Consider the following 14,902-nt stretch of genomic DNA (forward strand, 5'->3'; position numbering starts at 1 on the left):
CTAGGGTAAATGTGGTTTAATAAAGCATTCATGGATCTTGACAATGTAAGTAAGAAATCAAATCAAAGCGAATCAAAAATCAACCAAAAAATTGAAAATCAAATTCATGGCTCAAAGTTCTTTCAACGCTCTCTTGTTAACAACAAAATTCATTCTGATTAAAAATTTGAGTAAGTGACGAGAGAAAATGCTGTGACATAGTTGAAGTAGAAACAAGTCCCTAAGGGACGCCTAAAATGATTGCATATTATAAAAATTAATTAGTTTAGATTTTCCGTGACGTCAAGGCAGAGGAGTTTTCTCACGGGAACTAAGGATGAATCCTTACACTCCCCCCAGCAAGACAATTCATTGAATTTTGTAGAGTTCATGCATTAAATCAATCTCATCAACATGATGAATAACAACAATACTTCGTACGGCACGAAAGGTAACTCGATCTTTCTTTTCATTGGCATTTCGATATCGAATGTAACATTTTCGAACTTTACCATCACGACCAGTTTCAATGGAATCGATCATACCAAATTGATAGCTGGATGACAACTTTGATTCGTGTTTAGTGAAGAGTACAACATCTCCTTTCTTGATATCTCGATCTGATTTGAACCATTTTGGAGTGAACATGAGTTGAGGTACATGGTTTACGAGCCATGTTTCAAACCAGGCGTCGAATATTGCTTTGTTCTGATCCAGTATTCGATCCTTGAAGACGATGTTGAACGAGCCAGTAGGACTTCGATCATTGTTTCGACCAAGACGTAGTCGATTGGGAGTTAGTAGATCGATGCTTTCGAAGTCTCCTTTTATCCCTCTAATTGCCATTGGTAGATTGTTGATGTTGTTAGAGATTTGAGCAGCAAGTGTTTCGAGTTGCATCAGTGATAACTTTTGGTTTGTGAACTGAGTTTCCATTGATCGACGGATCTCTCGGATCTTTCTTTCAACACGTCCGTTCATGTTGTGTCCCCCAACAGGACATACTTTAAGCTCGACAGCATAGTTGATGAATAGTTTCCACTGGGTGTCTATGAAATCGAAGTGCAGGCCTTCACATCCTTTGAGGAGTTGACTGCCTTCATCAGTAAGGACGTGCTTTGGATACCCAACCTCACATGACAATCTGATAAATGCTTCAATGAATGCCGTTGAGCTGTAGTCATCCATGACCTTGATTGATACAGTTGTTGTTGTTGCACAGCAGAAGACGACCATCCATACCTTGATGCTTTTACGTTTTTGTTGTGGTGAATAGGCAAGGAATGGTCCACATATGTCGAGTTGGGTGGAGTAGAATGCGGGTGCAATCATCAAATTGTGCGGTGAGATTGGTCCCATTTCAATGTCGATGGTCTTTTTCATCAAGTACCTGCATCGTTCGCATGATGTACGTACTGATTTGACCAAGCCTCTTCCATCAATGACATAGATCTGTTGAAGAAGATATCTGTATGTGGTTTCAATACCAGAATGACGAACTGTTGGATGATACCAATGGATTTCGTTAAGAATGCTGATTGCTATTGGTGAATGACGGCACACAATTGGTACTGCAAAAGTAGTAGATGACAGATCAATCATTGCTTGAGTTGCTTTTCCAGTGATGGTAATCGAGTCGTTTGGTAAAATTCGTCCAGTGTAGATCATCACTTTGTTGACCATTTTGCTGTTGTTTTTGTACTTTGATGGTTCCACGAATTCCATCACTTCTTGGGTAGCCTTCTTGTAAAAGTAATTCTTTGCAGCTTCCAATGATTCTCCAATTGTGAGTCTTGGAATGTGATTGTATTTGGAATGTTTGCAATTTTGAAGAAATCTGATGGTCATTGCAAGGATACGACATATTGTTGAAAATCTGTGACGTAACGGGTCAATTAAGTAATTTGAGAACTTGTAGAACTTGGATGCTTCGTTGACATCTGCTTTGGTGAAGTGTGATTGTTGTTCTGTTGTGTTGATTTCCCTGGAAACTTCCTGTTGCTCTTTCTGGCTGAGTGATATTTCCTTTGCTGTGAGATTTGGGAAGTCGTCACCAGTCATCCATGGGAATCCATGGGAATCCATTGATCCATGTAGAGTTGGGTGCAATGACTTCATTTGAGTCACATCTCCTTGTTGCTATGTCTGCGATCATGTCAGTGCTCTTGATGTAACTCCAATTTGATGATGAAGAAAAACGTTTGATTTCAACCACACGACTCCTGAGCCATTTCTTGAGTGGTCTGTCTTCATTACATAACCAGTGAAGAACGATTTGACTGTCAGTGAACTTGTGGGATGCGTTGTGTTGAGTTGAGAAAGCCTGACGAACAACTTCACTAGTGTGAGCATTTAGAAGTGCTGCTACTAGTTCTCCTCTTGGTTGAGTCATGTCTTCTGGTAGGATACGTGAACGAGAAAAAATCAGTTGACACGAGTAGTTGCCACAGGTTCTCTTGAAACGAATATATATTGCTGAACATGCAATGGATTGACTTGCATCACCAAAATCCAACGTGTTGATTTGTAGACTCTCAGCATCTTCAGGTACGATAGCTCTTCTGTAGGTGATGTCTTTAATTTCTGAGATGAGTTGGAAGTTCGATATCCAGAGTTGACGAAGATTCTCAGGCAATGTGTCGTCCCAAGATAATTTTCGGTTTACTAGATCATGTAAATCTAATTTGAGCGATGCTGTGATTGGTGTGATGATTCCGGATAGATCGAAGACTTCTGAAGCTTTGGATACACATTGTCTTCTGGTTAATTTTGCTGGTACTTCATTGATGACACCAACTTTCTTGCCACGATAACGTTTTGCAAAATTGAGGTCTTTGATGTCAAGTGCGATCGAATCTTCCTTTGGTTTCCACGTCATTCCAGCAACTGATATTGTTTCACCGTCTGATGAGAGGTTTTCGTTTGGATGACTTCCTGAGATTGTTACACCTTTGAGAGCAAAACCACCGTGGGATATGACTACTTCAAGCTCGTTGGACATTTCTTGGACTTCTTCCAGTGTTGAATGCCCAGATAAACAATCGTCGACGTAGATATCCTTTGAAACAGTACGATAGACATTTGGATGTTGGTCTTGGAAGATTTTGGCGGTCTCCCTCAAACCGAATTCTGCCTGATTTCCGCTTGATTTAACTCCGTATATAAGAGTCTTGATGATTTTTTCGTCTGGTGATGCATCATGGGCAAGTGATTCATGCCATAGGTATCGTTGTAAACACCAGTGAGATTGATCGAGCTTGATAGTGTTATACATCTTCTGGATGTCAGTGTGGAATGCAAATCTATGTCCCCTCCACCGAAGGAAGATTTCAAGAAGTTTATTCATACCATTGCGTCCTTTGGGTAGGATGTCGTTCAGTGATTTCCCAGATTCAGTTGGCATTGAAGCATCGTAGACGACACGACATGGTGTGGAGATTGATGATGGTTTCCAGACTGCACGCCAGGGAATGAAGTTTTGCACAGGGTTTGATTGGAGCATTCTTTGTTGATCAATTGGTAGGTTCTTTACATATTCGACATAACCAAGTGATTGAAGTTTGGATTCCGATTTGATTATGTCATCCTTGTCCTGCTGATTCTTTGCAAGACGTTTGACTTGTTGATTGTACACACGTAGAGCAATGCTTCGATTTGGTGCAAGTGCAGTCTCAGGATTTTGGAGTAATGGTAATGTAGCAGTTGTTATGCACTCGTTGACGTTGACCTTCACAGAACGATTGATCAGGTCCTGCTCCACTTCTTCTCTGATACTCATTGTGTCTTCAGTACTGTGTTCTTTGCAGGTGGTACAATTTCGACATTTGACACATCTGAAGCTGATTTCACTACCAGTTGATTCCACTTGAATGAATTGGTTGTAGTCTCGTTTGATGTACTCGTAACCCAGTAGTCCGATGTCTGGATTGACGTTGTATCCTTGGCGATAGATCTTCAGTTGGCTGTTGATAAAGTGGCTTGATTGGAAGGAATGGAATGCATGGACTCTTCCAAAGACTTCATGTGGACCACCGATAACTCCTTGGCTGCCATCGACGCTTCTGAACTTTGACTTGTAAATTGTTAATCCTGATGGAAGTTCAAAGATCTTCTCTGGGAAATTTGAAAGATGTCGAATCCCAATCATGAAGTCAACATCTCCCCCGACTCGTTTTGGAAGACTTGGTAACTGCATTGGATCACCACCTTGCTCCTGGTAATGACGCTGGATGTCTCTTTCAACTTTTCCTTGGAGAGGATAGAATGGAAACGTAGCTGTAATCCTATCCATGCAGACTCCGACCATCTCTGTGTCTTGATTGTTGGCCAGTGGAAGAACGATTTTGTAGATGCCATGGTCTGTGTGAGATGTGATACCACCGACTCCTCCCATCGAGACTGTGCCTGAGTATTGTTGAACAGCTCGAGCACCCAACGATTGAGTTGCTTGAAATCTTGTGATAAAGTTAGCACATCCGGTATCGTAGAAGATTGTATATTCCTTACCATCGACTTCAATCGTTTGGAGCATGTAGATTGCTTTGATGATTGGGTTTGATTCTTCGACGGTGTTGGCTTCATCTTTGATTGGTGGATGTTCTTCAATTGCAAGATGTGATAAATTGATTTCTTTAGAGAATGATGGAAGTTGACGTTGGCGTGTGATACATCTTGATTTGTAATGTTCGAGCAGATCAAGATTTTGTTGGTCATCTTTGTGGGAATCGCATACGAGGACGTGCATTTTGGTTGTGAATGGGTCGTGATACGGATGCTTGCAGATGAAGGCTCGTTGGCATTGACCATCTTGATGTTTGCCGGATTTGCGTTGTGCACCTGGATATAAACATTGGTAGCATAGACCCTTTGATCGTAGTTTTTGGAATCTTTCCAGTGGTGACATCTCGACGAATTTCGGGCATGCAAAATATTGTACAATTTTGGTGTTGCTTGGACCATTGGTTGCGACATGATTGCGATCACCACAGATATGACATACCAGTTCGTCTTTGACGTCAGAATGATAGGAAGGTGAATCTCGTTTGTGTGGTTTCTGTTCAGGTTTCTGTGGTTCTTGCTTGTAGATGAGTTGTTTTTGCTCTTGGATTTTGCGTCCGATCTCAAGGAATTTGATGAGTTGGTCCCATAGATCATTCTCTTCCAGTTCGTCCTCGCACGTTGATTGGAGCCATCTTGTTGTCATGTTTGTACCCATGAGAAGGTAGATACGTTGCAGTCCATCTCCATTGTACAACTTTTGTTCGATCTTATGCCTTTTGCTGAGTAGCATTAGATCCTTCATGGTGCTGATAATTTTGCTGATGACTTCTGCAGCTTTGGATGGTGATTTGATTTTGGAGAGGATGTCAAGTTTGGAGAGCTCTGAAAGTTTGTTGTCGAGTAGTATCTTTGTGTTGCCATAGGACGACTTGAGGCGTTTCCACATCTCATCAATGTCGGTGTCTGCTTTGACGATTGACAGTGCTGGCTGATCCAGGTAGTTATTTCGAAGTAGGTCTGGTAGGAAGATTTTTGGTGTATCACGAAGGTGAATCTTTTCAAACTCAGTTTGAAAGGTGTAGATGTCCATAGTTGATTCGAATCCACTGAACTTTGGAAGCTTGATTTTGAGGATGGAGTCCTTGAATTTTGAATGTTTCTCAAGTTCACGAGATGTCGATAAGTGAAATGAGTATGCGAAGATTGGTGAGTGAAGCTTCATACCGTGTTTGAAGGCCAAAAACTTCGGATTGTTTGGTGGTACCAAAGGCTTCTTTGATGAGTGGTTGAAGATCTTTAGATATGCATTCAAGTGATTTGTAGATGTCACTTGTTCCTTTTTGTGCGTTTTTGAGTTCAGCATCTGGTGATTGAGATGGAACAAAGGATGTCTTGCTTTCGACGAGTTTGAGTTTCTGATGAATACTTTTGGTGGCAAATTCGATAGATTTGAGTTGTGCCGATTGGTTTGTTTGAGTGATATCACTTTTTAAGGTACGTTTCTTGGCGAGACCTTCTTTGGTGTATGCTTTGATGGTTTGCAAGGTGGTTTGGTAGCTTTGATCTTCATCAAATTGAAGCTCGGTATGCAATCGTTTATATGTTGCTTTGAGTGTTCCAATGGCGTTCAGGGAATCAGTTATTTCGTCAATATCGACCAAATCAATGATGGGATTCTCGTCTATGAAATCTTCAATGTCTTCTTGGATGAGTTTCAATCCTGGCTCTGCAGATTCCACCAGCTTAGCGATAGCGATCTGTGAGGTGTCTATTTTTGGCAGCTTCGGTATAGCTCCCTTTGCAGTGTCTGATTTTGGTACATCACGATGGAGTTCTGATGGAATAGTTTCGTCTTGATTTGGTATCACTTGATCATCTGGTTCGGTTGCCATTTTTGGATTGGACTTTCGAGGTCCTATCCGTGGTTGGTACTTCTTTTTGCTCCGAAGTAGCGTGCGCAGCGGCAAATGGTTGAGTGGGCGTGGCGATGAAGACGATTGGACAGTAGATGTAATTGGCAGCTGTTTGATTTTGAGGCGATTCTGTTTGAATGTAGGGATTTGGGGTTGATTGGAGGAATGCGATCAGGCTTTGTTTGTAACGACTGTTCAAACTGAAACAAAAATTGAATATTTCTAAATTTTATGAATTGAAAATTTGACAAAATCCAAATATAGGACTTAAGTTTTCACAAGTTTGGAAAAATTGACAAAAAATTGATTGATAAATTAATTTGATAATTGAAATACGGAGATATTGACTCCTTGGAAATTGGCTAAGTTGACAAATCAAACTTAGGAAAAAATTTAAAATTTAGAAAAATTGAATGAAAAATAAAAACTGTTCTTACCAGATAGCCTAGGGTAAATGTGGTTTAATAAAGCATTCATGGATCTTGACAATGTAAGTAAGAAATCAAATCAAAGTGAATCAAAAATCAACCAAAAAATTGAAAATCAAATTCATGGCTCAAAGTTCTTTCAACGCTCTCTTGTTAACAACAAAATTCATTCTGATTAAAAATTTGAGTAAGTGACGAGAGAAAATGCTGTGACATAGTTGAAGTAGAAACAAGTCCCTAAGGGACGCCTAAAATGATTGCATATTATAAAAATTAATTAGTTTAGATTTTCCGTGACGTCAAGGCAGAGGAGTTTTCTCACGGGAACTAAGGATGAATCCTTACAAGGGGAGCAACGTGCTCAATGTTCACCATCCGGTACCTGAATTCTACGCACTTGATTTCACACAGGGATTGCTTCTAGTAAACTAAATATTTGACATTGAATAAGGGCGAGGGAACATTATATTTGAGTGCGTGAATAACTCACTTTTTCTGTTCGATTTGTTTTTCGTTTTTAGAAACCTGGATGAATTTAAGGCCTTCGGCGATCATCCATCTGATGCTGTCAAACAGATCTACTTATCAATCAGCTGCTCAGTTTATTATTTATAACATTTAAATTTCACTTTTCAAGATATTCGTTTTCATTTGACACGAAAAGTACTCTTGTTTCTATTCTTATCTCCCTGCTCACTAATCAGTAATTAGCCACTTTTAATCCTCTATTTCATTTTACGCTGTACTTAATCATTCTTTTCAAACAAATTTAACTTTCGTTCTCTTCCATGAAAATATAATATGTTGCTTTTGTTAAAGTGCTCTGTAAAATATTTTCCGAGCGTCAAAATCGGTTTGATACAGAATAAATTTTGAAGGTTTGTTTGGAATAAAAATAAGCTTGTTACCATTACCGTTATCTGATATTCCGATGATGGCGTATTGGCCCACCCACGCTCTAGAGCTCTAAAGGAGCGGGCCAATATCCCATCGGAGAGGGATGGTAGTCGTCCTCTGATATGTGCCGACAAGCTTAATCGGGCTATCTCATTGGTTAGCTCTCAAAACGAGAAAATTTCTACATCGGGTGCCAGATAACCATTACTGAGAATATGGGCATTCTCATGCGGAAGGTACATCTAACAAACCCTGCTAATGCTTGTTGAACTGGGGTTTACAGCACAGCGTCCCGTGAGTGAAGCGGGGGATCTATTCGGGGATTAATATGAACGTATAAATGGCAAATTCAACCTTCCCGTATTCATTTCTTATATTTTCCAAAAATGCGGGGTAGCACCACCTAGAGGGGTCCTAAGTTACAATACGGTTTTCGTGTTGCTTAACATCTCTAGTTTATGGAATGGAAAGGTAAATAGCGTTTTAAGGGGGCTTTTGGTCTCCAGAGGGTCTGAAGTAGGGGGTCCTAAAGCGCCAGGGTAAGGAATTACTATGGAGAAGCCGTTTTCCTTTCAACAACATCAGCCAATATCTTTTGAACTAGCCAAGGAAATGACTCGAAATTTTTCAGAAATACTCAAAATAAGTAGTACAAGTATTTGAAGAAAAAAAAATTGCGAAAAAAAAATTCTGGGGGTTTGCCTGAAGAAAAACAGGCAAAAAACAGTCATTTTTACCTAATTTTTGCCTGTTTTGACCATTTGAACCAAATTGAAAACTTCAAAATGTTAAAAAACTCCATAAAAATATGAAAAACGTTGAAATCTATCAAATTCATGAAAAGATTTCAGTTTATGACGTCATTATTGGCACTTTTTAGGGTTTCAGGGGGTAAAAATTGCTACTTTTGCCTATTTTCATCATTTAAACCCATTGAGGAGCCCATAAATCGTCCAAAACTCCATTTATATATAGAACACGTTGGACATCAGCCAATATCTTTTGAACTAGCCAAGGAAATGACTCGAAATTTTTCACAAATACTCAAAATAAGTAGTAGAAGTATTGGAGAAAAAAAATTGCTACTTTTGCTCATTTTTCACCTATTTTGATCATTTAAACCCATTAAGGAGCACATAAATGCTCAAAAAGTGTTCAAATAAGTGGAAAATTTTGGACTCTATCTATATCATAAAAAGGTTCAGTTTTTGACGTCATCACTGTCACTTCTTAAGCATTTCAGGGGGTAAAATTGCTGTTTTTTTCTATGATTAACAATCCATATAGAAATAAGTAACAAATAATAACAAAAAAGATTGTAATTAATCTAAAATTTATCGTCATCATCGTCAGATGGTTCATAACTGTCCTCTTCGGGGTTGTCATCATTATCTGTGTATGAATGACTTGATTTTGTTCCGGGTAATTGGGTCGTGAAACTTGGGCTCTTTTTTCTTCTTGGATTTCTTTTGGTTTGGCTCAGCTTCTTCTGTTTCACTGACATCTTGACCAGATTCCACGGAGCTCTCATCTGATTCTTCTTCATTATCATTATGTGCTTCTTTTGATGAATTTTCGGTCGGTTTGTTACTCTCATCAAGCAGGTTTTTCTCAGAATCCAATTTGATGAAATGCTTTTTGAACGCATTCATTTGATTAATGCCTTCTGTATACACTTTCAAAATCTCATCTGCTGTTTTGATAGGGAGAGGGGCACCTGAACTCAAGTTATACAGCAAAGCTGTATCATAATCTTCGGAAAATGGATTGATATATTCTTTTTCTAGATGCAGTCCAAAATTTTCCACTTATTTGAACACTTTTTGAGCATTTATGTGCTCCTTAATGGGTTTAAATGATCAAAATAGGTGAAAAATGAGCAATTTTTACCCCCTGAAACCCTAAGAAGTGCCAATAATGACGTCACAAACTGAAATTACTTCATGATTTTGATAGAGTCCAACGTGTTCTACTTATAAATGGAGTTTTCGACGATTTATGGGCTCCTCAATGGGTTTAAATGATGAAAATAGGCAAAAGTAGCAATTTTTACCCCCTGAAACCCTAAAAAGTGTCAATAATAACGTCATGAACTGAAATCTTTTCATGATCTTGATAGATTCCAACGTTTTTCATATTTTTATGGAGTTTTTTAACATTTTGAAGTTTTTAATTTGGTTCAAATGGTCAAAACAGGCAAAAATTAGGTAAAAATGGCTGTTTTTTGCCTGTTTTTCTTCAGGCAAACCCCCGGAATTTTTTTTTCGCAATTTTTTTTTTTCAAATACTTGTACTACTTATTTTGAGTATTTCTGAAAAATTTCGAGTCATTTCCTTGGCTAGTTCAAAAGATATTGGCTGATGTTGTTGAAAGGAAAACGGCTTCTCCATAGTAATTCCTTACCCTGGCGCTTTAGGACCCCCTACTTCTGACCCTCTGGTGACCAAAAGCCCCCTTAAAACGCTATTTACCTTTCCATTCCATAAACTAGAGATGTTAACCAACACGAAAACCGTATTGTAACTTAGGACCCCTCTAGGTGGTGCTACCCCGCACTCAGGAGCTGGTCTATTAGCCTGAGTTTGCTTAGGGAAGGTGATATGTTGTCTTAAATCTTTTGATGTAACCGTTCTTTCGAAAAACCCACTCTTATCTAAGGAAACGGGCGTTTTAAGATGTAGGGTTGCTTTAAGCAATGGTATTTAGTTTTCTGTTGCTGTGAGTCAAATGGTTAGGATATTTGAAAAGAGCGTTCAATTTCCCTTCCGAAAAATAAAGCCTTTAAGGGTTAGGAAATAGTGCGCGATCAAAATAAACATTTGAATAACGTTCAGTTTCAAAATGGAGGCGGCTGTAAACTGGCCGTCATGAAAGTTAGAGGTAAGGATTTCTGATTTCTTCAAGGATTTTGGCAGTTTTAGTGCAGAATCTTTTTATCCTTCATCACATCAAAGTATTCTTCTGCTGTTCTGTAAGTTTTTATTTGTTTTTCACTAAATTGACTCAGGAAAAAGAAATTTTAATCGGTCAATATTTTGCGCTTTTTTTCGCTGTCGTAAACCGGTTTACGTAAAATTCAGTAAAATGCGATTTTTTTTGAAAAACGACAGCGGTGCCTGGTGTCAAATCTTGGAACGACAGCGGTGTTAAAGGGTTAAAGAAGATGGAGTGCAAAATAAATCAGATTAATAACAGTGAACAAACTTTGAAACAGAAAATTGAACCAATTAGTTGTTGTTGCTTACAACCAGTGTAAGGTAACATTATATTACTTAACATTATATTACTTGAATAATAAACAAGACAAAACAGTCACTGCCTAAAATAAGGGCAGCAAAATGCAAACTCTCATAAACAAAACTTGTTCAATTCAAATTCAATTCAATTCAATTCAAAACATATATTTACCCGAAGGAAGGGACACCAAGTTTAGAAACCTAATTACAAATGGTGCAACCTAATGAAAAAAATAAAAGTTTTAAGCAAAAATAAAATATAATAAAATATAATAACACATAATAAAGTTTTAAAATATCCTCTATCCTAAATAAAGCTTTTGTATTTACATTTTTAAGGTTTTTTTCATGAAATATATACAGTTAAAAATAATGAGACTTTTCTGCAATTACTGTTGCTGAGGGGGTTCCTGAGGGGCGTATTTGTTGAGGTAAAATTCATGAATATGTGATAATAAATCTAGTGGTTCAATGATTTGAAGATTTTTGTCTTCAAGATGCTCTTGTAAATTATTCCATTGACGTGAAGCAAGCCGTGTGAGAGAGTGGAGGCCAGATGTTCCTGATAAAAAGGAGGCTGATATGGTTGGCTCTAGTCCCAATGTCATGAGGAATTACAGAAAAGGTAAAAGTAGAAAGACAGTCAGAAGGAAGGTATCTGTTCAGGTAGCAGTATATGAGCATAATATTGAGTGTTTCAACGAGATCAAAGAATTTTAAGATTTTGAGTTCATTATAGGTGGGAGTGACAGAGGCCCTTGGAAGGTTCTTTGAAGGTCATTTTCCTGATAGCAGTGTTTTGTAGGACTTGGATTCTGTGCGTGACAGTGTTATCACAGAGGCCCCAAGTTTGACAAGCATAGCGAATGTGAGAGGAGAAGATGGCATGGTAGGCGTTGATAAGGTTTGGAAGAGGGAGATAGTGACGGAGTTTAGAGATAGCCCCATTTGCACGACAAAGTTTGGCAGCGACAACAGCAACATGTTGTTTCCAAGAGAGGTGTTCATCAAGATGAACAAGGACACCTAGATATTTGATGTTTTTACTTGGGGTTAAGCGCTTACCCAAGATTTCGATTTTCGGAATAGTATCAAGACGGTGCCTATTGGACCTAAAGATGATAAATTCGGTCTTGCTAGCGTTAAGCGATATTTTGTTAGCATTCAGCCAGCTAACAAGAACTCTGAGATCAAAGTTCACTCTCCCACACAGAGACCAGACAGTTTTAGAGAGATTTAGTAGATGAGTGTCGTCGGCAAAGTGATAGGTTTCTGAGGTTCTGATACAGTAATGGAGATAATTAATGTATACAAGAAATAATAGAGGACCCAGGACAGAGCCCTGAGGTACACCGCGCTTAATCGGTTTATGTTTTGATTTTGTTCCCGAGATTGAAACATATTGGGACCTATCCGAGAGATATGACTTGAACCAGTCTTTAGTATTTCCTCGGATGCCATAGTGGTCTAGCTTAGATATTAGTATTTTATGATCCACAGTGTCAAAGGCCTTTTGTAGATCGACAAATACACCACAAGCAAACCCACCATCATCAAGGTGTTCTCTAATACGTTCCAAGATGTTCATGAAAGTATGTGTTGTTGAATGACCTTTACGAAAACCAAATTGTCTAGAGTATATTTGATTGAATTGGTTTAAAAATTCCACGACCCGCGAATACATAATTTTTTCATAGATCTTTTCTATGTTAGATAAGAGAGAAATTGGGCGATAGTTTGAGACATCGAGCGGGGAGCCTTTGTTTTTGAAGACTGGAATAACCTTCGACATTTTTAGTACTTCAGGACCCCTGTATGATAGGATCGATTGATTGGAGTCGAAAGGGGATTTGAGATCTTATCTTGAATGATTTTGAGAATTTTTATTGGGATACTGTTTGGTCCAGATGATTTAGAGGAGGAGAAGGATCCAATAATTTTTGCGACTTCATCAGGGGATGTAGGTCTGAGGAAAATGAAGTTTTGATTTCTATGTTTGAAGAAAGAGGAGAAGTGTTGATAAGAGGGGGGATCTTGTCCCTGATGCCATCAGCAATGGAAGTGAAAAGTTGTTAAAATGGTTAGCAACTTTGTCAGGCTTCGATTGAATCTGACCATCAATTGTTACGGAGATATTGGAATTAGTTTGAGTTTTAGATGAAATAATACAAGATAAGCTTTTTTCACAAAACCCATTGATTTTAACACCCAGAACACAGTAGTGGGAGATATGATCTATAGAAAATGGTATATTCCCGAAACTTAGCAAAAATAAAATAAAATCAAAGTAATAGGATATTACAGGTAGTAAATTCATTATACTTCATGTTAACTGCTGAAATGTCCCTTAAAGCAAAACCTCTAGTTCTAAAAAATAAACACAAAAATGTCCCTTAAAAGCAAAACCTCTAGACAGAAATGTCCCTTAAAAGCTAAACCTCTAATACTAAAAAATAAATACTAAAATACTAAAAAGTATTAAACATGCTAAAATCAAAACAAAAGAAAAAGCCATATAAATAATGCATGTGAATATATATTCAAACAACCTTTTTAGGATGAACATCTAAGGCTAAAAACTAAAATAACAAAAGCAAGACAAATTTCTAAAAATTTGAATTTTGTTGAAGGTCACGATAATGATTGGCAAGTTTTCACTATATAATGTCTTAGCAATGTCTTCTTCGCTCATTTGAAATCCCAAGATGTTAGAAAGTTTGACCACCATTTCATGGTTGAAAAAGAGCTTCTGGGTGGAATTGTTTTTAGCTTTGAATGGCAAAGTGAGATTTATCATCGATTTTACATTCCTCTTGAAATGTTGAATCACACCGGATACAGTTAACTTTTTCATTAAGTAGAACTGCCTTTTTATTGCATATACAACAGAAATAGTTTTGTACTACTTTTGAAATACCAAGAATGTTACCTTGAACAGTGATATCAGCACTATGCGTGCCAGCGTGCCTTTGTGCCATGCGTGCCTGCGTGCCAACGTGTCTTGGCGTACCAACGTGCCTTTGCGTGCCAACGTGTCTGCGTGCCAACGTGCCAGCGTGCCATCCAAATTTGGCGTGCCATTAAAATTTCGGCGTGCCATCCGAATTTTGGCGTGCCATTCGAATTTCGGCGTGCCATCCAAATCTCGGCGTGCTTGTCCGAATATTTACCGAAATTTCGGTAAAGCTTGGGGGAGAAGATGACACAACTTAGTCGCCCCCAATATGGACCAATGGTGAACCCCAATATGGACCCCCTCAAAATTAGCGGGAAAGCATTCTCAAGATTATTTTATGTAATGACACTTAAATTATGTAAATATTAACATTATCACAAAATATGAGGTGTATACACCAATTTACAACCAGATGTTTTCTCATGCTCAATAGGATGCTGGCGGTGCAAATGGATATAGATTGTCATGCAATGAAACATTAAATGCTCCAAGAGAGCTGTTTTAGAGATATGAAAATAGTAGTTTATTATTATTTTATTATTTTCATTTTTATATGAACATTACATAACATTAAAAGTTTTAAAGGAGATACACGTGTTTCTATCACGCGAAAGGCAGTAGTCTACCTGTCATTTTCTTGACAAAGTGACAATTTTTGACAAAATTATTGACATGGCAATTAAGTGGGATACCGGCAAGCTTTATTATACCAAATATTTCAATTGTACCGAATGAGATGCCTTTGATATAGATAGATAAATATTGAGGTTTGTGTCATTCGCGATGCGCGATCCAACGATTCACGATGCTCGATCCATGCATAATTTATGTTAATTATTCTATTTTCTGAATTTCAACGACTAGAAGCTTCTTCCCTCAAAAAACGTTGTTTAATTTTACAACTTTTTTTAGGTTTTTGAGAATCCATCCAACTTTTTTGACTAAATGATATTTCATAAAAACATTAAACATGTGAACATATAGATATATGA

At 38.0% G+C, this 14,902-nt stretch overlaps 2 protein-coding genes across 2 annotated transcripts; both read right to left on the reverse strand.

Moving 5' to 3' along the window:
• Positions 1-348: 348 nt before the first annotated feature.
• On the reverse strand, positions 349-1,827 carry LOC136815177 (uncharacterized). The gene has a single exon (XM_067071630.1). The coding sequence runs from the start codon at positions 1,825-1,827 to the stop codon at positions 349-351; it is 1,479 nt and encodes a 492-aa protein (XP_066927731.1).
• Positions 1,828-2,029: 202 nt separating this feature from the next.
• On the reverse strand, positions 2,030-5,569 carry LOC136815178 (uncharacterized). Its single transcript, XM_067071631.1, has one exon. It carries the CDS (start codon positions 5,567-5,569, stop codon positions 2,030-2,032), a length of 3,540 nt encoding a protein of 1,179 aa, XP_066927732.1.
• Between the last annotated feature and the right edge of the window lie 9,333 nt (positions 5,570-14,902).

Source organism: Clytia hemisphaerica, unplaced genomic scaffold (assembly GCF_902728285.1).
Source record: "Clytia hemisphaerica strain Z4C2 unplaced genomic scaffold, Clytia hemisphaerica genome assembly, whole genome shotgun sequence".
Taxonomy (NCBI): Eukaryota; Metazoa; Cnidaria; class Hydrozoa; order Leptothecata; family Clytiidae; genus Clytia; species Clytia hemisphaerica.

Bases quoted from the DNA above. Each gene is read 5' to 3' on its own strand.
- LOC136815178 (XM_067071631.1), bottom strand. From the start codon at position 5,569: ATGGACATCTACACCTTTCAAACTGAGTTTGAAAAGATTCACCTTCGT.
- LOC136815177 (XM_067071630.1), bottom strand. From the start codon at position 1,827: ATGACCATCAGATTTCTTCAAAATTGCAAACATTCCAAATACAATCAC.